General features: G+C 43.7%; 1 protein-coding gene and 1 non-coding gene across 2 annotated transcripts; both read right to left on the bottom strand.

Moving 5' to 3' along the window:
• Positions 1-3,926: 3,926 nt before the first annotated feature.
• Positions 3,927-4,008, bottom strand: trnac-aca (transfer RNA cysteine (anticodon ACA)). Its single transcript has one exon. It is a non-coding gene; the product is annotated as a tRNA-Cys (tRNA).
• Positions 4,009-5,079: 1,071 nt separating this feature from the next.
• Positions 5,080-23,239, bottom strand: rxrga (retinoid x receptor, gamma a). The gene is made up of 10 exons (XM_076976878.1): positions 23,103-23,239; positions 15,551-15,744; positions 14,740-14,863; positions 14,090-14,269; positions 7,045-7,205; positions 6,623-6,752; positions 6,339-6,471; positions 6,060-6,151; positions 5,805-5,910; positions 5,080-5,496 (listed from the first exon to the last, which is right to left on the bottom strand). Exons 1-10 carry the CDS (start codon positions 23,128-23,130, stop codon positions 5,349-5,351), a joined length of 1,296 nt encoding a protein of 431 aa, XP_076832993.1. The 5' UTR covers positions 23,131-23,239; the 3' UTR covers positions 5,080-5,348.
• Between the last annotated feature and the right edge of the window lie 1,799 nt (positions 23,240-25,038).

Genomic DNA, 25,038 nt, shown 5'->3' with positions numbered 1-25,038 from the left:
TGCGTGATGTGAAGACGTTAGTTCTGATTGGATGGTTACCTGGTTTGTCCCGCCTCTCCGTGTACGCTAAAGTAGTTACGGTTGGATCTCTTCTTAACTTATCCCTACCTTTCACAAAACTAAATCAGGTCTGATTGAATGTCGTCGCTGGCCAATATTTTCGTCTCGTTTTTATTCGTTGACGAAAATGTCCTTTAATTTCGTCATCGTTTTTATCCCTTCGTATAGTTTTAATTTAGTTATCGTCTCGTTTTCGTCATGAAAAAAGGTTCGTTGACGAAAACTATGACGAAAATTATTCGTCAACGAAATTAACACTGACTGCTACCTGAACGCCAGCAGCCGCCTGATAGTCCGTCAACATGTAAAATATTATTTAGAGGCAAGCCTATCACAGCGAGAGAAATGTTAAGAAATGTTTAGAGGTACACCAATCACATCGGAGAAATGTTAAGGAAAACGCTGGAAAGTTAAGGAATGATGAGAGGTGCGCCAATCACAGCAAAGGGGGGGTGTGGAGGAAGCTGGGAAGGGGGGCGGGGGTGCGACAAACCGCGTACTTTAAATCTAACTGCCGAGCAAGCGAAAACACTTTTTTATAGTTGCTCGTGCTCAGTCAAGCGTCCGCAAGACACAAACGGCGAAATGGTAAGTACTTTACGATTTTATTCGTTTTACACGAACGGAAAATTGTTTTATCTTACTTATTTATCTAATTTACCCTCGCCAGAACGCATCGTTAACTTTATTGCTAACGGTATAGTTTATCGTAGCTGTTCGTGTCTTTCTCGTGCTGTATTTATTGTAATAACACATTTATAAGTGAGTAGCTAACTATAATGTAACACATTTATAAGTAGCTAACTATAATATAAGGCATTGCCCCTACTTTTCATATTTATTTTTTTAAATGCTGCACCCTTTCAAACCATTTACAGTTAAATGTATGTGCCCCTACTTTTCATATTTATTTTTTAAAATGCTGCACCCTTTCAAACCATTTACAGTTAAATGTATGATGTATGTCTGTATTTAAAGGAGTCATCTACGCAAACAAAAAGCAAGTCTGCCAAGCCTCATAGGGCAATGGCAGATTCCGAATGGATTTCCAGGCTGAAAAAGTTTGCTAGCACCGGGGTCTGGCCTTCTGGTGAAGGTAACAGGCCTGCTCCAAAGCAAAAGAAATGGCATGCGCTGTATCAAAAGGTATGAGTGTTCACATTACAAAATGTATATTGTAATTGTATTACTTTGTACTTTATAGATGCTTGTTTGTTGCTATCACTTTCTGTAGATACAAATTCAGACATTTAATTCAGAAGAATTAAAAGCATGTAATCATGAGTTAACAGTAATCAAAGAGCTTACATTACATGTGCAATCATTACTGCAGATTGAAAAATGTCCGATGCACATTCGTGGGCAGACTACTTTGTTTGGCCAGAAGCAGACGTGCACATGTGGATTTCACACTCAGAAGGTAACTCCAGACACAAAGACTTACTAATGTTTTTTTCTATTACCATTCATATCACATAATGTGTATTCTGAATGCAATAGCAATAAATTCCGTTGTGCTTCTTATTTCACAAAGCCTGCAACTCAACCTGCACAAGGGGCCCTGGGAGCACAGCCCGTGGCAGAGGACCCTGTCCTGGGGCAGCAGTCTGCAGCAGCGGGGCGAGAGGAGCAGGCCATGGGGCAGCAGTCTGCAGCAGCGGGGCGAGAGGAGCAGGTCATGGGGCAGCAGTCTGCAGCAGCGGGGCAAGAGGAGCAGGCCATGGGGCAGCAGTCTGCAGTTGCGACACAGGTGGTGGAGCGGGTCGCAGGGCAACGGTCACCCTCACTGACCCTGTCAATGGTAAATGGATAGTTCAAGACTAACCATTTCATATTCTGATTTTTTCACTTTTTGATCATTCTTTAAATTGAAATATTATTATGCTAATATTGTATTGTTGCAAATCATACATGGAATTTCAAATTTGTTTTGTAAGTGTTGATCTAACACTGACGATTTTGTTGTTCTGTCTTGTCTGTTTCAGTTTAACAGGCCAAAATTCAGTGGTGCTCACCTTGCTGCTGCAAAGCCAAACCTTAGTGCAGCAAGAAGAGTAATCAAGGTAATCTAACACTCTCATTTCATACAGTATGTAGAAGGTTAATGAACATTTCAGGTGTCTGTCTCCACAAACGTGCAATGTGCAAATGTCTGCAAATTCCTTCTTTGTGGCCCAGGGAAGGTCACTCCTTTTCACAATCTAATCAGACCAAAAGGTGCCAATGTTTAGTTTACCCCATTCCAATGCATAATGTCTGTCCTATTGTTTGAGTCAATGACTGGATGGCCAGTAATCAAGTACTGGATGGCCAGTAATCAAGTACTGGATGGCCAGTAATCAAGTGTGGATGAGTATCCTTTTGTTTCTGTCAACTACTGATCTATCAAAAATTCAGTGATGGCTTTTGTTCAGTCAATGTGTGGTTAAACATTAAGTGGTGTTTTCATCCACAGTTAGCTTCCTGAAAGTATATAAACCTATAAAATGTGTTTGCCCAGTTCTGAATAAATTACAAGGCATTTAGGTATTTTGGAGCCACACAGACAGAAACAAAAAAAAAACATGTAAAGAATTGATTTCACACACTAAAACATGTGCAAATAATGAATGTTTTGTCAGTAATGATAAATGCTGTATTTATTTTCCACATTTTATTAAACAGCCTGCTACTGTGCCTGTACAAGAGCCAGTAATACAGACTCCTCCAGCCACCAGTGCTCTTGCCTCACAGCCCTCAGTTGCAGTAAGTAATCTCATATTAAGTTATATAACTTATTCACCATCTGTACTTGTTTATCCGTAAAACATGTTAATGGCTTGTTTTTGCCTGTTTGTGTTTGAAGGCGGCTTCGGCCAGGATGCTTGAAGCTCCACAGCAAATCAAGCTTCCCCGTTTGTGGGCAGAAGGTTTGCCACCAGAAGACCACAAATGGATCCTAAGCACGCTGTTCAAGGTGGGAGCCAAGGGAAAGCCAGAACTGCGAGATAATCTGCAGCTTTGGTATTCCCCTCCACAGCCAGGCCATCTGTACCACCAGGCCCCGGCACCAGACCGCTTTTTTGCACATCCACTACTGGTGTGGATGCCATATAGGTTATGGAAAGTTAAGGTGGTCTGTCCCAACCCTGCATGTGGAAAGCATCAACTCACTGGAGCAGGCCTGCACAAGAGGGCACGGCGGGTTCTAGACGTGGACAGGATCTATAACATGGTGACAGAGGCACTTATCTGCTCAAAGTGTAGATGCAGTCATGTTTCCTGGAGCCAGACGGTCCTTCAACAGCTACATTTAGCCCATCGCTCTGAATTCAGAGTTATTCTCACGCAAAAGTGAGTACATTTTCTTTAATCGTGCAGTTGAAATCACATTGTCATGTAGTTTCATGAAAGATTTGTAATTACATATTTTATGTTTGTGTTCAAGGTATGCATGTGATATTCGAGTTATCCGACTTCTGCGTGAACGAGGCCTGGGCAACAGCCCCACACGGGTGTTGAATCAACTGAGGGACAACATACATATGTACAGTCAATATATCTTAGCCTGGTCTTCTGAGAGGCTTCATGTACTAGGGGTATGGTATTGCTTTGGGTGCAAGAGGATGTGGCTTAAATTCCATGATATTCCCTCCTTCAGTGAGAAAGTGGAAAGTGTAGCTGGTCTGAGAGCATGAAGACAACCGTTCTCTTTTGTTAAGTAAAGCCATTAGAGATACAAAGCAATGGTAAGAAAGTGTCAACACAGCATAGGGCTAGAAACTGCGTGGCATGCTGTTAGAACAGCCTTGCTTTTATAGATCGGCCTCGCAAGAAGATCAAAATCGCAACACATAAGAACACTTGGTTCAGACAAAACAATCCATCGTAGTCGGCAGGATTTGAACCTGTGCGGGGAAAGCCCAATGGATTTGTAGCCCATCGCCTTAACCACTCAGCCACGACTACCTCAAACGGAGGCGTGAGGATGCATGTCTCTGCCACTGAAGATCACAGACAACCTGTGGCAAAAATCATCTATGAAAAGGATATCAGAAGTGGGATGTGAACCCACAACTCCAGAGGAGAATGCGGCATGAACGCAGCACCTTCGACCGTTCAGCCATCCTGAACTTGTACAGTCAGGGCCCCTGTAATTAACGTAATGAAGTATTTGTACTTTGTTACTTGACACCTCTGGTACTGTATGCTTACATTTCTCCAATAATCTTAAGGGAAGGTACTGAATACATTCCTCAGGATCTAACCCTAACCATAACATCTAATTGTAAAAAAAGAATCTCAGTGGGCTGGGATAACGAACATGTCTCACGCATGCATAAAATTGGCAGCCGTAAGCGTGCAGCAACTGCCATAAGACAGAAATGATGTTCAATTACGCACATGTGTACTGTAGTTCAAATTGGGTAGTGACTCATTGACCAATCACAAGCAAATGTAGTGTTCACCCCCACTCGGGTCTGTGATGGTACAGTTGTTCCATTGCATATTACAGTAGGCACTCTCTGAAATTCATATTCTAACATGCAAAAATTAAACACCTGAAAATGAGAAAAATGAATAAAAATAAATGAAAAATTTTTTATTAGGTTTTACCAATTTTTCATTTTTCAATTTTGCTTTGACAAGTCTGAAATTTGAACTGATAAATTTTACATGGACCCCTGTTCCATATATATTCCTATTTGTGTTGGTTCTGTCTTGTATGCATATCTAGCCCTTACAGTAGAGGAATCTGTTACAGTATCTTTCAAATTTGTTCATTTACCGAAAGGTTTTTGGGGTTGTGGAAAGCTTTATTTTTTTTGTTATTGACCAGTCCAGGCTCTTAGTCTTGTTGAACACACATTACTAGTACTCTTATTATTAATAATACTTTTTGAGATTAAGGTGCATTGCTATTTCGCTTTTACGGAAAATATGGGTGAATGTAATAAAGTCATTATTATGTTTGATTAAGTGTATTAAGAACAGCAAAACAATCGTATTTAGAACATTTTTATTTTAACAGAACACTATAAAATACAAGGCAGCAGAAAACTTTATGGCAGTGATTTTAGTACAATTTAGTAGTTATACACTAATCATACTGCATTATGTCATTGATGTCATAATTGATACAAATCTATTTACAATATAAATGTTTACAATACTTTGAATCTTACTCTGAAAATACCAATACAAACAATATTTTACACTGTAGTAGAAAAAAAAAGACAAGAGCCCGTTACTCTGGGGTAAAATTGTACAGAGGGTACATGGGGTTATATACAGGGGCATGAGTGGGGTCATGTGGTTTGGTGAGCTGCTTCTAGCATCTCCATCAGGAAGGTGTCAATGGGCGTGTCTCCGATGAGCTTGAAGAAGAAAAGGTGCTCCAGGCACTTCAGGCCAATGGAGCGTAGGGCGGGAAGCCGCAGGAGAAGCTTGGCAAACCTGCAGCAGATGGTTCAGGAAGCAGAGAGGAAACACAGCATGAGCATGAGCTTGCATAATGGAGCTGAGGGTGGAGCCAGAAAAAGCCAAACAGTTCCGTCACTGTGTTCATTTAACAGACTGGTTGTAGTTTACGCATAACATTTCACAGGCGTTCTCTCATCTATTTTCAAGTTTAACAAAAAAACCCACAATTTTTTAAAGGGGTAAAAGCTTGTATTTGGCAACCATCAGACCACCTATATAATAAAGACACTGTTACAAAGGGAAGGCCTCTGAAGCAGTGCTTCAGTGTGTCTGGACCTCACCTGCCTGGCTGGTCTGGGTATTTGTGTTTGGTGTAGGACTCCAGCGAGGCATAAACCTTCTCCCTCAGCCCCTCCACTTCAGACGGACCTGACAGCCCTTTAGCATCTATGGGTAGAATTCAACCACAATGTGAAAAACATCTGCTTCTTCTGTGACATGATAGGTTTTTAATCACAGTGTTAAATTCTGTAGATCAGCTTAATTTAAGCATAACAGTGACTTGTCAAAGTGGGTAAAACTGAAAGATAACTGACCTGGGTTGAAGAGGACGATGGCTCTAAGGCAGCCTAGTTCAGTCTTATCCATGTGCATGTCCTTCATCTTAGACACCAGTTCAGAGAGCACCCTGAAATACAGCCAGGAATCAGACGAGATGAGACACTAGCTAGACCAAATCCGCCAGCATTCACCTGCTCTAATCATTACGTTTCTGAACCTAGATCAGAATCTGAAGGGTCTACAATGTTTGGATGGGCTAGTGAGGGTAAGGTGGGGTTACATAAAGTGATGGTGCTGGTGGGCGGAGCTCGGACCTGTCGAATATGGAGCCCACCCCTGCACTGTGGGCGCTGCTGCGGTGCACATGCAGGCCAGTGGCGAGCACAATGCCGTCCCTCACTGCTACAGAGCGATGGGAGAACGAGGCGATGAGGAGCTCGTTCCAGCCTGGGTATACACACACACACACACACAAACACACACCTGAGGTGACGTCCAGCCACACAGTACTGTCAACTAAACGGATTGCTGTATAGTAAACAGATCACTTGTGATCACGTGAACCGAATGTGATCATGTGAGCCGAAACGTCACTGACCTGCTCGAAGGAGAATGACCTGGTCGTCCAGGGACAACTGGGAGAAGTGGGGGATCCGCCTGGCCCACTCCACCAGAGTGAACAGCTGCTTGTCCGCGGCCTGGCAGATGTTGGTCACCGGGTCATTGGTCTATCAGACAAAGCAAACGTTTGCATGCGAAACCCAAATGTAGCTCCATATTCTTCTCAAATGAAACCATGTATGGCACTGATTGTAGGTAATTAACACTACTGTCTGAGAGCTGAGAAAGGGCTCTTTAACTTGAGGATTACTTCTGTTTATATGGCTCTCAGAGGCTAAATATGGTAAGATACTGCAGTAATATGGTAAAAATGAGTGAAGAAAATTATACTGTGTAGTCAAGAATAACAGATTTCAAGTGGCTGCATATTCAAAGGAGAGATTGTGAGGGGTGGCGTACAGAATTGCCTGCACTAGAGGGAATGTAGGCCTCTGTTTTAGGCTCAACTGCCATTTCAGCTTCTAGAATTTTCTCCACAGGCATGTCCTCGTTTAAACTGCAGCTGGAGTCAACCTCAGTGTCGCTCTTGTCTCTGCCTCGCTGTCTCTCCTCCTGCACAGCTACACATTTACAGCCGTGTGAAATGATGCCCATCGTACTAACATCCATGAAGAAAAAGGCAAACATATCAAGCATTTTAAAACTCCTAACTCTGAAAACAACTGTTTGGTGGGTATATTGTACATAAGTTTGAGTGTCAATGTTTTTTCAGTATATTAAATATATGTAGATTGTCAAACTGTAAGTAGAAAAAAAATAGGATAAATTATATATATTTATGTTTTAAGAATAGTTTAGGCAACAGTGTTTTTCACAGAGGCTTTATGCTCTAGAAATTTTCTAGAGAGCATAAAGCCTCTGTGAAAAACACTGTTGCACTACATTACACAAGGGCTAGAACATAACGACAACAGGATACTTGATACAGTTTTACTATGAACCGACTGCACTCAAATATAATGTCATGGTAATTTTAGCAAGTTCAGTGAGATGCATCCAATTGCATAGCCGGAGAGCCAACCACAGTTTTAGACCTGTAGTTCTAGCAGTGGGGAACCGTCAGGGCCCTCTACGCCCTCTCAGAGGGCCTAAACTATTCTTAAAACATAAATATATATAATTTATCCTATTTTTTTTCTACTTACAGTTTGACAATCTACATCTAAACAATTACAGAAATATAAGCAAATCAATTATTCAACCGTGTCTATTCAATCTGTGTTTGAAGGTGAGGAAGCCTGTAAGCCTGTGTCTCCCCCTATCAGGACTGTGATGCCCGCTGTTCATTTACAGAGGGCCTGGCAGTTATAATTCAGCGCAATACTAGTTTCAAATGACAGCAAAACTGACCAATCAAATCTTCCCTCTTGATGGGCGGGCTTAACTGTATGATAATTTCCGCCCGCTGTGGCAACACTAGCTGTCGTTAGCGTACCACCGCTAGCTAGTTTCGATTCAGTCTTTTGATGCCCCCGTGCAACGGGAGCATCAACGGGAGCGGGCCAAGGTTTAATGGTCACGGTTCGCTACTGAATTCTAGACATGCTTTAGTTTTAGACATGCACAGCCTAGCGTCTCGGAATGTAATGTAATATTCAGATACTGTTTTGGTATGTTGCGGGAGCAGATGGAAGAAAAATATTTATAAGCAGGGCTCTCAAGTTTTGGATTCATGTCATAGTGTGAGAGTTGTTGACGGGGGGTGGCGAACATGAATTGTTGAGCGGGGGGGGGGGGGGGGGTGGCGAACGTGAGTTGTTGAGCGGGGGGGGGTGGCGAATGTAAGTTGTTGAGCGGGGGGGGGTGTATACCGCGATCGATCGCCATCGACATAGCGACATAGATTTGGATCGGAGGTAAATAAACTAGTTTTTTTTTTCTCGCCGTGTGAAATCGGAAGTGTGGTGTGTGAGCGTGTGAGGACGGACAAATGCGTGTGTCACACACTCAATGCGTGAGACTTGAGAGACCTGTTTATAAGCAACAATATATGATAGATATGTGATAATGTCTGAAGGTCATTTTTGTGTTATCGTAATGTTTATGTCATGAAGGATGAATCTGGCTAGCGTTAGTGTGTCTTAATTTGTTAGTTCTGGCTACCTTTATGGCTATCTGGTAGCTACTTTGACTTTTTACAGAAATGCTAGTGCTAGTAAAATAGCTATTTCTACTCATTTTTGAATTTCAGGATGACATGGAAATGTTTAATGAAGAATGTGTAAAATGCAAACTGAGGATTGTGTTTAAAGAATGAACTAAACACAAATGTAATCACATTGTCACGTCCAGCCCCTCCCTCCTCCCTGGTCCCGCCTAGCTTCCCTGTTCCATGGTTTCTCCCTGTCTGCCTTGCCCCTTTCCTCATTGTTCCCACCTGGGTCTCATTTCACCATCATGTTTTCTGTGTGTAACAAGGTTAAGAAAAATGCTTATTGCTTTTTGTTGTTAAAATTCCACCAAATCCTGGTTTTTGCATAAATATCTGTTTTGTGTTCCATGTATTTCATGTTTGTACTGGGGAACCTTTTATTTTAAAGAGTTGGTTAATTGTGTATTGTTCCTTTAAGTGACGCAGCTTTGCTTGGCGCCACCGCCGTAGTTACCTCACTCTGTGAATAGCTAGATGAGAGGAGGTATGTAGCTCTGATGGTCGTGCTTAAAACACATATTTTTCAGTGTAAACAACATAAAATGGGTAGTAAACAGTGTTAAATGCTCGAAGCAGGGTTGTGAACATGTAAATGTGTAGTAGCTTGAAAGTGAACTTTATAAAATGTCTTCTATGTCGAGTTATAACTGACACATGTGCTCTGTGGCCTCATGCCTCCCATGTGCATTTCTGCTAACAGGAGGCTGATAACCTGCGTGTATGAGAGAGAGCAGTGTGTATGTTCACTTCTGAGCTGTATGGTCACTCCAGAGCTTTAAGAGCTTATCTATCTGTTTATACAGGTATGTAGTTCCCTCAGTTATATCTGTTCACTGTTTAAAACATGCATTTATGTCACGTATGGCTACGCCCCCTCTCCTAGCTGTCACTCCGGGTTCCCTTGTGTCTGTGTTCCGTGCCTGTTCATCCCGCCCTGCTCGTTTGTTTCGTTAATTCCCTATTGTCTGCCACGCCCCTGTCGTCATTGTTAGCACCTGGTCCTAGTTTAGTTCAGTGTATATTAGCCCCCGAGTCTCCCATGTCCTTCGTCGGTTGTTTTGGATGTTTGGTTGTTTCGTTCTCTTGTTATTCATGTGCCCTGTTCCCAGTGTTATACTCTGTTGGTTCATGCTCTGTTCTGTGTTATCCTGCCTGGTTTTGTTTCGTGTCTGTCTTGATCATGCCCCTGTACTTGTCTCACTTGGATGGCTCTCCAGTTATGACTCCTGCCTGTGACCGACGACGATTATGGAATGCCCTGTAATAAATCTCGCTCATCTCAGCACTTGTGTCCGTCCTCTCGCTCCGCTGCGCGAGCAGCGTTACGTAACCATGGATCCTACCAGGACACAGCGAGAGAGCGAGACTCCGGGGAGTTTAGTCGCTGTAACGAGTTGTTGGCTGCTTCCGTGCAGTTTAACTCTCGTGTGTTACAGCGGGAACGAGCCGGAGACAGGAATACCCCTGGCACTGTGGGAACACGGAGGTCTCGTCGCTCACAGAAGAAAGCGCAGTCAATTTTAACTGGCTTTCGCGACGAGACTCCTATCAAACGCTCTGTGTCTGCCCGGCTTGGCGAACACTACAGGCAGGAGCAACCTGTAGTGCAAGTTGCGGGCAGACGGATTGAATGCACAGACGAGTGTTGGCTTAACCCTCGGTTGGCTCTCGATGGCCGCTGCAAGCTCCCGACGCCTCAGAGGAGGCGGAGCCATCGCAGAGAAAGCCACCGAGGGGCTTGTGTGTCTGTGTGTTCTTCCAGGCTCGCCCAGGACCCCAGTGATGAGGACCTCCCTCTGCTGATCCCAGAAGCCACTCCCCGAAGGCTCCCAAAGAATTTTTTGGGGGGGAGTACTAGCCACTCACGGCAAGAGTGGCCGGCTCAGACCCGGGAAGACGTCGGTATGGCGGCTCCGCCCCCCGAGGACGTCAGTATGGCGGCTCCGCCCCCCGAGGACGTCAGTATGGCAGCTCCGCCCCCCGAGGATGTCAGTACGGCGGACACGCCCCCCGAGGACGTCAGTACGGCAGACACGCCCCCCGAGGACGTCAGTACGGCAGACACGCTCCCCGAGGACATCAGTATGGCGGACACGCCCCTCGAGGACGTCTCGTCACGTCGGCGGCCTGTCTCCACAACCCGGAGGAGGTCGTCCACGCCGGTTCCTGTCCCCGCGACCCAGGAAGGGTCGTCCACGCCGGTTCCTGTCCCCGCGACCCAGAGGAGGTCCACGCCGGTTCCTGTCCCCGCGACCCAGAGGAGGTCCACGCCAGTTCCTGTCCCCGCGACCCAGGAGGGGTAGTCCACGCCGGTTCCTGTCCCCGCTGCCTGTCGGCAGTCCACGCCGGTTCCTGTCCCCGCGACCCAGGAGAGGTCGTCCACGCCGGTTCCTGTCCCCGCGACCCAGGAGAGGTCGTCCACGCCGGCTCCCGTTCCCGCTGCCCGCCAGCGGACGCTGCCTGTTCCCGCTGCCTGTCTGCCGGCTCCTGTTCCCGCTGCCTGTCTGCCAGCTCCTGTTCCCGCTGCCTGTCTGCCGGCTCCTGTTCCCGCCGCCCGCCGCCCGGCCGCGTCTGTGCCCGCTGCCCGGCCGCGCCTGTGCCCGCTGCCCGCCAGCGGACCCCGCCTGTTCCCGCTGCCCGTCTGCCGGCCGCGTCTGTTACCCCAGAGACTGTGCTGCCCCCTGTTGGGCATGGACTTTGTGTGCCCCCTGCTCTGCCCTGTACTCCTGTCTCGTTGCCCATGCTCCCCTTGCTCCCTTGTTCTGTCCCTGGTTTTGTGTTGGTCCCGGTTCCTGTGTGTGTACCTGTTTGTGTCCTTGTGCCCGTCCCTGTGTCTGTGTCTGGTCGGTTCCTCCAGGTCCCTGTCCCCGTGTCTGTTCCCCAAGTCATTGCCCACTTTGTACCTGTGCCTGTCTCTGTTGTCAATGCTGTCTTTGCCTCCGTGTTCTCCTGGCCCGACTCCCGTGTCTGTTCCCAGTCCTGCTCCCATGCCTCGCCCTGTCCCTGCCTGTGACACCATACCCCAGCCCAGCTCCTGGCCGGTCTCTGGTTCCCCTGTCTCTGTCCTGCCTCTGTCTCCTTGTCCTGCTTTGTCCGGTCCTAGTCTGGTTCCTGTCCTGTCTGCCCTTGCGTGCCCCGGAGTGGCACGCTTTGAGGGGGGGTACTGTCTCGTATGGCTGCAGCCCCTCCCTTAAGCTGTCACTCCGGGTTCCCTTGTGTCTGTGTTCCGTGCCTGTTTATCCCGCCCCGCTCGTTTGTCTCCGTGATTCCTTGTTTGTTACCACGCCCCCGTGTCATTGCCATCACCTGTCCCTAGTTAGTGTCATTATATATAAGTCCCAGTATTTCCCCAGTCTAGTATCTGTGGTTTTGTCTAATCTGTCGGTTTGTGCTTTGTACTTTCACGTTCGTTGTTTTTCAAGCCCTGTGTTTCCCGTCATCTGTTTGTTCCTGCCTGGTCCGTGAGTCTTCCCTATTCTCGTCTCATCATGCCTGTTTCTCGTTCCTGTTCGGACTGCCTTAATGTTATGACCCCTGCCTGCTTTGTCGACTCTGATTTTGGTATTCCCTTTATTAAATCTCGCACATCTCAGCACTTGTGTCCGTCCTCTCGCGCCGCTGCGCGAGCAGCGTTACAATTTATTAAGTTACTGTGTTCTTGATAACTGTAATTACATACAGAGCTGTTTTTAAGTCAGAGCTGGTTTTTGTCACCATGACATTCAAATTTCTTTTTATTTTATTTTCATGTGTAGAATGCCAACTCATTATTGTACAAACGCAAGTGTGCCCATATAATTTAGAGAATATTTAAATCAGCTCACTCTGTGAATAGCTAGATGAGAGGAGGGGGCTGATAACCTGCGTGTATGAGAGAGATCAGTGTGTATGTTCACTCCTGAGCTGTATGTTCACTCCAGAGCTTTAAGAGCTTATCTATCTGTTTATACAGATACCACCAGTCATAATAAAGAACCTGAACCAGCAGAGGCCGTGCTCCGAGTCTTTCCTTCATGCATCACAGATCGCCCAGAACACAATTTGTGGGTTAACGGGAGTGCAGTTGGACAGTCCTGACCGCCATAAAGTTTAGATGCACACCCGTTACATGTGGATATAATCCTCGTGGTGTTTCACTCCTGTGTCGGTCATTGTTTGTAGTGTGAGTACCTCCCTGTTTTCCTGTTTGTTATTTTGACATACCTGCTAATTGTGTTTCATGTTCTTGTTATTTGCCTCCCTTCTAGTTATAGTGACTATACGTTGTTCTCCTCGTTGCCCTGCCTCCCAGCTCGGCATAGTCTGTCCCGGTTTAAAGTTGTATTGTTTGTTAGTGTCTCTGTCCCTGTGCATATCCCTAGTTTCGTTTGTGTAGTCTGGTTTAGTTATTCGTCTGTATCCTTGCCCTGTTAATTATATCCCTTCCCCGTTAGTCGCTGTTCCCTCGTCATTACCTCCTGGCTTTTCATAGTGCGTTGTGTATTGTCTTAGCCGTTTTTTCACTCTCCGTTTCAGTTTAGTGTTTTATGGTCTTCTCCCTGGCTCATATTAGTTCTGTTTCCTTGTAGTTCTGTCAGCCGTTTAGTCTATTGTGTGTTTTCCCTTGTCTACTTACCACATTACTTGTTAGCTCTCCTATGTTTAGCTCTTCCTAGTGTCTTGTTTCCTTTTCTCTAATAAATCAATTAAATACCTGCGTTTGTGTCACACCTGCCCCTTGAATCGTTACACACATGCTTTTTTGTACTACTTATTCATAGCCACTACTTTTTTTCATTAAATTGAAACTAATTATAGTGTACATAGGTATATGAATGATTTATTAATTAATGTGCCATTCAAGCCAGTCGAAATGTCTAACATTGTTTTGTTTGCCTAATATTCGTATATTGCATTGACAATTAACATTTTAAAATGCAAATATACCCATACCCCCCCCCCCCCCCCCCCCCCCCCCCCGTCAACAACTTAAGTTTGCAGGTTCAAATCTCACTCCAAGCGAGTGACAAGGTAGATCTTTCTGACTTGGTCATCTTATAAGTAGCTCGCAAGCTGAAAACTTGTGGGCACCCCTGGTTTAAAACTTGTCAAAGGTTATAGATTTGGCTAAAACAATTGAGAATCAATGGGCATATTTAACAAATAAGCTCTTTATACAACGGATTATTACAATATACAAGCCGCTGAACCTAAGGTACGCCTTGGAACTGCTGGTTTTGCGGTTGGCTCTCCGGCTGTGCAGTTGGATGATGTAGAGTTCAGTGGTACATAGGCAGGTGCCATTTTACTTACCCTCTCTCTTCATGCCCATGGCCAGACACTTCTGGTAGCGACAGTACTGGCAGCGGTTTCTCTGACGCTTGTCTATCAGACACTCCTTACTGTCCCGGCATGTGTACGTCAGGTCCTTCCGGACCGTTCTCTTGAAGAAGCCCTTGCAGCCTTCACAACTGTACACCCCGTAGTGCTTTCCTGGACATTACATGAGGGTAAGCCATGCTGGTGAAGGCCCACTGTCCTTAGCCCCTTCACTGGGAGCACCTCTCTCGCATCTAAACTCACTAGCTCACAGGCACATTTAGGTGTGCAAATACACACTGCCGCAAATCTGTTGGCCTCTACTTCACTATCACAGGTAAATTTCTGACCACAGCACCACTGTTGACTGGATGTTATTTGTGATGTTGTTGAGTTGGTACAACGGTACGAAGCTCAGCAGTGCTGCTGTGTCACCTCAAAAATTGTGGTCAGAAACTATGGCAGCTAATACAAACAGCATACTGTCTGGTATACTGGGTATACTGGTTTTTAAGAAAGTTTAAGTCTACACAAAAGCCCACACCTGTATGTCTTCTTTAAACGTTTTTGTAGTAGACTGGTACCAGACTGACGTCATCTTAAAAGTTTGAAAGACAAACTAATGTGCTGATGTCAGAGGTTACCTGAGGAACGATCTCCACAGATGGCACAGATGTGTTTGGACAGGGAGCCTGGACTGATGCACTGGTAGCTCCTAAAACTGCCGTTGCTGTTCTTCACGTCCTCTGGGCTGCTCAGATAGCTTATCTGTTGGGGATAACCCAATAACCCACAAAGTTTCAAAGGTAAAGGGTCCATTAGACTTTAACACAAGTTGCTTTTGTGTTCATTCCTTGTACTTTTGATGTACACACAATGAGCACTGACTTATCGTGTGACCCTTTAAATCTGTCTGGAAAGAGTGACCACAAGATAAGATATGATCTCTCACACTTAGAAAATGCAACAAAGAAAGTATGTGTTTTGTGTACTTCTGCCTTTAGCCAGTAGGTGGCAGTCAGTGATCAAGGCTATAAAATTCACACCTAATCTAAATGGAGATACCATGAATACAATGCCATATATTTTACCTTCAGTTGTAACATGTAATTCAGCACTGCTGAATTATACAGATTGTAACTGTAAATAATGCTTATGCAAACATGTTTGTGCATTTATACTGAATGTACATCATTCAGAACTACCCTGTTTTCAAAACAGGTCATTTGGGAAAAGTGCACACTACAAGCACAGTACAACCTGTGCTAAAAGAACACCAAGGTATGATCAGTCAATTCCCTTCTGAGCACACAGAGCTAACCACAAATGACGGGTAGGTACAGAGTTGGTGAAACTAATAGTGACCTAAAGTGTGTGTGTGTGTGTGTGTGTGTGTGTGTGTGTGTGTGTGTGTGTGTGTGTGTGTGTGTGTGTGTGTGTGTGTGTGTGTGGCACCTGAGAACTGTAGCCCACACTGGATGTACTGGTCATGGAGGAGGCAGATGAGCTCAGCGGTGAGGATGTGATGACAGAATAGGGCGGTCCTAGGCCGCTGATAACAGACGGGTGCAGGTGGGTCACCATGGCGCCAGTCGGGGGCTGGGAGGAAGGAGGTCTCTGGTGACTGTGGTTGAGCAGGACTGAGGAGCCTACAGTAAGAAAGCAGAGAAGGAGGGGTCAACGGGGGTTGCTGTTCCTGCACTACGTCCGATCAGAACTCAGGCCTCGTCCACACGACGCCGGAGGTTTTTAAAAACGGAGGTTTTTGTCTCCGTTTTCAAAAATATCTTCATCCACACGAAAACGGAGGTTTTTGAAAACGCCTTCCAAGGTGGAGACTTTTGAAAACTCCGGTCTCGGCGTTTTCGTGTGGACGGGGAAAACGCATGTTTAGGAAAACGCTGACGTCACATAGGGATTCTGCGCATGTCTTTTTTTTGTTTACATTCGTTCAGCTTGTTCAGCATGGACAGCTCCGTGATTGCTTTCGTTGTCACTGCATTTGGCGGATTATTAACATGTGTACAGTTTAATTTAATGTTACTTTCGCATTACATAACACAGCGGAGGCGCCTAAATGCGCTGCGTTCAGTTTTTTCAAATCGTCATATCAAATCGTTCCCATAATCCCTTTCGTATCATATTTGGTCGCTAAGTTTAGTGTTATAATGTCTGTAATGTGCTTGTGATAAAGTGCTATGTGATGAATGTGTCTGTACAATTTAAGCTTCTAATCGATGTATGTATGAGTGTTTTTAATGTGCCTGTCAAACCTACCACCCCCGTGTGTTCGTACTCATTCGATACCCCGCACCCATTCAATGTATGTGTAAGTCCGAGTCCACAAGCATTTGAAACAGGGCTGCTCTCTAATAAAGAAAGCAAGTATTCAAAATGGCGCGTTCCCTGAATCAATCATCCGCACTACACGATACAGTATTGTTAACTTTGTAAATCCTGTAAAGCGCTTTGTGACAACATGTGTTGTGAAAAGCGTTATACAAATATATTTGATTTAATTTGATTCTTCAAGTGTTTTGATGTAATTCTGTGGGAAGTACGATCGACCTCTACTGGGCTGGCATGTTAATTGCAGCGTTTCACGGCTGCGTATCCATGTTGAACAAGCTGAACGAACGTAAACAAAAAAAAGACATGCGCAGACTCACTATGTGACGTCAGCGTTTTCCTAAACATGCGTTTTCCCCGTCCACACGAAAGTGACCGGAGTTTTCAAAAGTCTCCACCTTGGAAGGCGTTTTCAAAAACCTCCGTTTTCGGTGACCGAAAACGCCGTTTTCGTGTGGACGGGAGGCTAAAAACCTCAGTTTTTAAAAACCTCCTGCGCCGTGTGGACGTAGATATTTTTGAAAACGGAGACAAAAACCTCCATTTTTAAAAACCTCCGGCGTCGTGTGGACGTAGATATTTTTGAAAACGGAGACAAAAACCTCTGTTTTTAAAAATCTCCGGCATCATGTGGACGTAGATATTTTTGAAAACGCTGATCGTGTGGACGGAGATATTTTTGAAAACGGAGACAAAAACCTCCGTTTTTAAAAACCTCCGGCGTCGTGTGGACGGGGCCTCAGAAAGAGGTCAGTGGAGTTGCCGGCCCCCAAGCTGCATCCAATCAGGTCACAGAGACTGGGTAAGTGGGGGATGCTGTATACAAGCTACAACAAATCATAAACCAAAGAGAAGGTCAACAGGAATTCGATCATCTCATCTGATCATAACTAATTAGGATGAAAATTGAAACGTCATATATTTAGTGCTCTTTGCAGTTTTCTGAAAACCTACAGCTGTGACCTCCATGAGCCCCTTCACTGAGTCCATACAGGCATCATCCTGAAAATGGTGTACTGCTATGTGCAAGCCGTGTGTGCACGTGGATCTTTGCCAGGGGCGTGCAAACATGACCACACTTGGGCTCACATTTCACAGTGCCAGCATGTGGGCTCATCGCAGCACGGGTTCCTCCAACAGGAAGGAGCCCCCCCATCGGTTCACCTTTATGCAAGCAAACACGAACACGCACTGCCCACTTCAAGACCTGAGGAGCTGTTGGAGCAGAGAGGCCAGATTTTGATTATGCAGATTCTCAGGATTTCAGATAACACACAGTATGGAGCACACACAGCAGCCCCGTGATTCTTGCTATCACTAAAAAACTCAGTAATGACGATGATGATGATGCAACAGCAGGTACAGAACAGATTCTCAAATACAGCATACACAAACACGACCCACCATCCACACGTCTCACACAGTCTCACCATATCCACAGTTCCAGCACAAATCCACCATAACACACGCCTGGCCTCCTGCACCATGACCCTGTACAGGCTGGACATTCTGATGCCAAAGCAGAACAATACAGGATTTCCTTTTTGGCACCATTTTTATTGAGAGAATGTTTTTCTATTGAAAAAACAAACATTTAAACAACTACATTTTTACAATGAAAAACAGGAACTCAATATAGCAGCAGTGGAAGCAAAAAGTGTTTGGACTAAAATAGCTATGTAACACTAGGAAATACCAACAAGAAGAAAGCATAGCACTGCACTTTAGCACATTTTCACTTAGCAATATGCATAATCTTTTGTGTGTGAACTTTAGATGTACAGGAAATGTCTATGCAGCATTACAAACCAGTTCCTATAGGCTACAGTGGCAAGTGTTTAGTATGGCCTCCCATTACACTCAAGGAATAGCAGAAACCTGGTCCTCTTCAACCTAAATGGAATGGTACCAGATTACTTCCAAAAACTCCCCCAAAAGAGTTCAAGATGTGGTTAGTGCCAATGGAGGTCACACTATGAGAGAGAGAGAGAGAGAGAGAGAGAGAATATAGCACATGTGGTCATGTACATTGGGGCAGGGCAGCTGATTTGTTGTGGCTGTACTGTAATATTAATATGGCCTGCAGATTCTATGGTAGAGGGAAGATGAACAGGACAGGGTTAGCAGAGTGAGGGTGAGTGGGCAAAACAGTTCAGAGTCAGGCACACACACAGAGGGAAAACCAGAAGAAATAGGTAGAGGTATATATTAAATATATATGTTTCATATATTGTGACATTCTATTTTTATCATGATTAAATACTAAGTCACTTTCGGTTCATGTAAACTGAAAGAACCGAACAGAAATGTTTGCACAAATAGGCCTATGTTCTATTTACTGTCCTTGCACTTTTAGGGTAGGAAGCTTTTCACATTACAATAGCCAAAGAACCTCTTCGACTGCAATTTTAACCAGTCTGCTGAAAGATTTGAGGTCCAGCAGTTGACCCGAACTCCTAATCTAGGGGCACAGGGCAAAGGTTACATCTGGAGGTGAGCTGCTGTCAATGCTCCTAAGCAGGTCCTCTGATAAAGCCCAAACCGGGCTGTTTTCACTATGTTCTCTCTGAAACTGACCTCATATTTCCAGACTTGAACATACAGTTTCAGTTGTTTTTTTATTTTGGGATACACACTGATAGAACAGATCGATCGACAAAGTTACTGACGTATTTAAATAAAGTAACAAAAAATTACACCGGCACCTGAAGACACATTAACTCATCATGAGGTTGATGGAGTTCTAAAATCACACTGAAAAAAGGTTCTGAGAATATCTGTTTCAGCTATGATGCATTAGTTTCAGCTATAATGACGTTTAGCAGATCTGTGGAGGGGGGGAAGGGGGGGGGGGATGTAGCTATGTACTGAGCTACTAAAAGGTTCAATACATAGCCCAAAGTGTACCCAAACTGTATATTCATGTGTATATGAGTAATACAGGTACAAGCTAAATGACTCAGAACAAAAGGGTGTATTCATTCATTAAAACAACTTTTGGATCTGGATCTTGGAATCCAAGAAAATAACTGCACAGATAAACAAATGCTATGCTGTATTTTAGGGATTTGGTTTCTAAAAGCCTGATACAGTTTTGCCATATTGTGGACTGTCACTTATCAACTTGCTACATAAAATGCTAAATTTTTTTACAATTACATTATACAGAACCAAAATCAACCTTAGTGAATATAATCTGGTGATCTCATCTAAAATTAACACAGCTCAATTAATCTGAATTAAAGTCTACAAAGTAGCAATACTGTAAAGAAAAAAAGAAAAAGTACATTCCTTCACTGCCTTCAACACACACACACGTGCACGCACACACACACACGCACACACACAAGGCAAGTGTGGAAACCAGGTAAGGAGAACACATTAGGATAGACAGTCTGGGATACTGAGGTTAGAACTCAATGTCTCCCCCTCAACAACCAAAATCCTGACCATGAGCAACAGAGCAGAGGCCCCTGGACACAGAAGACACAACAGAGGCCTTGTGTCCGTCCTCTGAGGTGACAGCTGTAAAATGAGCTCTGCTCGCTGCTATAAGACTGCTGTGTGAGTGGACTACAGACTCGGCCTGGATTAAGCAGTCTTTCAGTTTTAGTTAAATCTTTGTGTAATGTACTGTATGATGTATGTGTACTGCACTGGTGTGCTTACTTTCATTATGAACAATGTTAGAACCTTTCACTAAACCATGTTATACATAAACAGAGTATTTTCACTATGCTAATTAGAGTGTTTCAGAAGCCGATCTAGCTGTGGCTCAAAAGTTGAATACAGATGCCTGACAGTCGTGTTCAGTGGTCTGTGGTAGAACGCTGGCAGGTCCAAACACTACTGGATTACTGTAATGCAGAGCCTACCATGCTGCCAATCTACACATTCTGATGGCACAGTGGGCATCTGAGCCCTGAGTTCACGAGACACAGATGTAACACGATGACATGAGGTTCAAGAGCACACCATCGGCTCGCCTATGACGTGTATCAAATGGACATGACAATGCTCATTAGCACCCTAATTAGGCAGAGCAAATGGTTTCATGTGGAAGGACAAATGAAAAACAGAAAGTGTTAATGAATGCACCACGGCATGACCCCTGGGATGATGTTACACACCATGACAAGCAGTACATCACTGAGACGAGGAGCTGACATCTGGGTAAAGTGTAGGTGCCCAACTGGCTGAACTGCACAAAACCATTCACATGATTATCATAGGCTGGCGAATACCTTACACAATGACATACTTCCTGGAAATAATGGCTGATTAAGAATAAGCCATCACTGTTACTGTCACTGTTTCACAAAAAAATCACGCAACATATTTACGCAAGTAGTAGTCCATGCTATGTGGTTTCACGAACATATTGTGTAATGAAATCTCAATTCCTCTAAATAACTGTGCCGTCTTTATGAGAGAGAAAGTGAAATGTGAGGAGAGAGTATGGGTAAAGTGAGAACCGCTTCACTCTAAGTGCTCCTCCTGGATTATAGCCTTTGCGCAAAATAGAAAAATTAGGCTGTAGTAACACTATTTACCTAACACTGTTTAGTCTTATATGTTTCATGAGATAGTTTTAGGTGCTTGCAAATTTGTAAGTGATAAGATTGTATGTAATGTGCAATAAATAAATGAAACAAAACAAAAATAAAACTTTACATGACATTAGTGTTTTTCCATAAATAGAAATTACATTTTCATCTCCCCCAACCAAGGCAATAACTCATCTCAGCTCACAGAAGGCTTGGGAATTAACTGATGTTGAATCTGCTGTGTTAAATCATGGAAAAGACTAAACTTTGCATCACTTTGTCTCCTATTTTACACAGGAACCTCTGAGACCAGGCTCTGTGTATGCTTCACAGCAGGGCTTGCTTTCACTTCAAATGGTGGGTTAACTTCCATGTAGCTATAGGACTGGTTAACATCTGCAGATGTCTTTCAACACTGGAGGTTAGACCCAGGTCTGGGTCAAAGATGGATGGGTGCTGAAAGACCTGCTCTGCCAACTCTATGTGAGGGTTTGGTGTGGCATTATTACCTGCCTGTTTTACGTGAGGGTTTGGTGTGTGAGTATTACCTGTCAACTCTCTGCGAGGGTTTGGTGTGTGAGTATTACCTTTTCACTCCACGTGAGGGTTTGGTGTGTGATTATTACCTGTTCATTCTACGTGAGGATTTGGTGTGTATGATTATTACCTGTTCACTCTACATGACAGTTTGGTGTGTGTGATTATTACCTGTTCACTCTACATGAGGGTTTGGTGTGTGAGTATTACCTGTTCACTCTACGTGAGGGTTTGGTGTGTGAGTATTACCTGTTCACTCTACGTGAGGGTTTGGTGTGAGTATTACCTGTTCACTCTACGTGAGGGTTTGGTGTGTGAGTATTACCTGTTCACTCTACATGAGGGTTTGGTGTGAGTATTACCTGTTCACTCTACATGAGGGTTTGGTGTGTGAGTATTACCTGTTTACTCTACATGAGGGTTTGGTGTGTGAGTATTACCTGTTCACTCTACATGAGGGTTTGGTGTGTGAGTATTACCTGTTCACTCTACATGAGGGTTTGGTGTGTGAGTATTACCTGTTCACTCTACGTGAGGGTTTGGTGTGAGTATTACCTGTTCACTCTACGTGAGGGTTTGGTGTGAGTATTACCTGTCCACTATAGCCTATGGCCACTCTACTTTTATCCTGAGACTACACCGTGTTACTAAGACATCCATGCTAAATACACTAAAAGTCACATCACTTTGGTTGACTCTGTCATATAAAATGTGCTTTATAAATAAACTTACTTACTTACACCACAGAAAACACTCACATCGTGTATTTCGACTTGTCAAATGGGACTGATCTTTTTATTCTGTCATATAGTTATGATAAAGTTAAATACGTGTATATTTAAGACACTTGCTGTCTCTGGTGTTTTGTTTATGTAAAACACTATTTCGCTATGTTCGTCTCTATGTTTTTACTATGAATCAAGAATACATCAACAGCATTTTCTTGGAGGTCATAATCTGAGGGAAATTTTATTTTAATCTGTATAGTGCCATAATCGTTTTAGAGATAGTTTAGCTACATGCGTAAGTACGCAGTGCAGCAAAACCTCTGATAATCCCTTTAAAACTGGCACAGTCTTAGATAATCTATAATCTCAGATCGGGTTGCTGGATTTGAAATGATACTCTTGAAACTTCCTCGAAAGCGCATATGCACAACTGTCACCGAGTGAAATTGTTCGGCAAAGCGAAAGTAGCTATACAGTTCCACCATGAAATTCATTAGTAAAGACGCCGTCGGCAAACAGTTTAACAAGACACAAGCTGGACAGACCATAAATTACTTAAACGCAATAAAAGTGCCAACCCTTGACCCTGACTGAGACACAGAATCACCTGCAGAGTTCAGTATTGCCACTACTTACAAGTCAATACACAAGACACAACTACACAGATAATTGAACTACTCTGGATTTATGGCTGTCTCGTCCAAAGTCCGCTGAAAGAATTCAAAGACCGCGAGGAAAAATAAACATATACATTTGTTACGTTTACGCTAATGGAGAATAACAACGGAAAAAGACAACTGGAAAACAAGTCAACACGTTAACTGAGACGAATTACAAAATACTTACCAACGTGGAGGTAATCATTATTGTCCATTTCGTTGCCACTATGTAATTCCCGTGTGTTTTCCCCCCACAGCGTCGTGCTGTGCTGTCTACGGCAGCAACATCTCGGTTAGACTGAGAATCGCTGGTGTCCACTCAGAGGGGGGCAGTCTAGGGGGTGGCGAGGAGAGTCTTCTCCTAGTGACATTATCAAGAGGAAAATGATTTACAGCTATAAACAAATAAACATTGTTTATATAAAATAGTTCTTAAATTATCCATTGCATGATAGTATAGCCTACTGTAAACAATGTTTACATAATGATTACACAGATATTGGAAAGCTCTGTGAATATAAATTCAGTATTGTTTTTAAAATGTAAACTACATCAAGCTTGAGAATCAAATGTTCCATCTTTTGCCCAGAAGAAAATGTAACATTTGTTTGAGATAGCAGAGCCAGTATTCATATGGCTTTAATATGTTTAAATAAGAATTAGATGCAATGTTCTAACTTGTTCAAAGTCGTTCTATTAACTAATGAGACTGTAAAATTACTTAAAAGCAGTTATAACAGCTTGCGTCAGCCCTGTACACAATCAATATTTATTCATAGCCAGTGAGTCTGATTGGTCACAGAGCCTCAGTAACAAGTTTCTGTTTATGTCTTTGTTTAATGGAAGAACTACAGAGTGCTGTCTTTCAGGAATCTGAGAAAAAAAGAAATTCCCAGAATTCCAGCCCATTCAGTCCATGCAAGGCTGATGAAAGGTCCGACTACCCCCTTGGAATCCCCCCAAGACTTCCCTTCAGAGTGTGGGGTCACTTAAGGGTGAGCTCCTGTTACCACATGAGGTTATTCACAAGTCACCAGCACTCACAGTGTTGAACTCCTGTTTAAGGGGGAGACAGTATGAGAGAGAGAGAGAGAGAGAGAGAGAGAGAGAGAGAGAGAGAGAGAGAGAGAGAGAGAGAGAGCTAATGCTGGTCTCAAGCCCTACTGGCACATAAGAACCACGGGCAGAGTCCTGGTCCTGCAGAAACAGCCCACAAAAGAACATGGAGGTATGCTAATCAAGACAAATAGCTCTCTTCCATTCCATTCCACACTAATAAGGTTCATCTAATTCTGTGTCCGTTAGATAATGTAAATTTGTGGAATCTTAAAAGGGATTTGAAAGGACAATTTATCAAGCAGCCTTTACTCTAATGGAGTCACAAGTCCTGGGGAATTAGCACTGCCCTATGTCATATACCATATAGCTACAGCTGAGATTAGCATTTTTTGTGTTTCCTTAAGCAACGCAATGGTTCAGGAGGACAGCAAACATGCAAGAATGTGATACTTTTTTCTTAAATGATTTCTTATCACTTTTCCCTGGAGCTTTAAGGAAAAAAATGTCTAAACTTGCAGTTTGTTTACAACAATAGCTAGTGGAGGGGTGCGGGTGTCAGAGGGTCCGCCCCCTACAACCATCCATCAGAGCTTAAGAGCAGGGTGGCCCTCTCCCTCTCCCAGCAGACCAGCAGCGCACAGTGCATGCAGGAGAAATGGCTTCACCCTGCTATACTTCAGCCTTATGACAAGGATCCTGACACACACAAACACACTCACTCACGTACGTTTACACACACTCAGAAATATAGAGGGCAAACGATTTCCTGAGAGGGTTACTCTAAGCTGTGGTGCTAATGGATAGGCTCCATTACCCTAGTTGCAGAAAATATGTATGAAGTACATATGATATTATGATATTTGTACAATACTCTGATTATATATATATATATATATATATATATATATATATATATATATATATATATATATATATATATATATATATATATATTGTGTAGTAGTGCATCAGAGTATTGCACAAATATTATCATATATATTTCAAACATGTTTATGTTTATAACAATACCTTCTAGTTCATGTAATAAATAAATCTTTGTGTTT

Source organism: Brachyhypopomus gauderio, chromosome 16 (assembly GCF_052324685.1).
Source record: "Brachyhypopomus gauderio isolate BG-103 chromosome 16, BGAUD_0.2, whole genome shotgun sequence".
Taxonomy (NCBI): Eukaryota; Metazoa; Chordata; class Actinopteri; order Gymnotiformes; family Hypopomidae; genus Brachyhypopomus; species Brachyhypopomus gauderio.
Note: the sequence above shows the minus strand (reverse complement) of the source record. Positions and strands in the feature narration are given on the sequence as shown.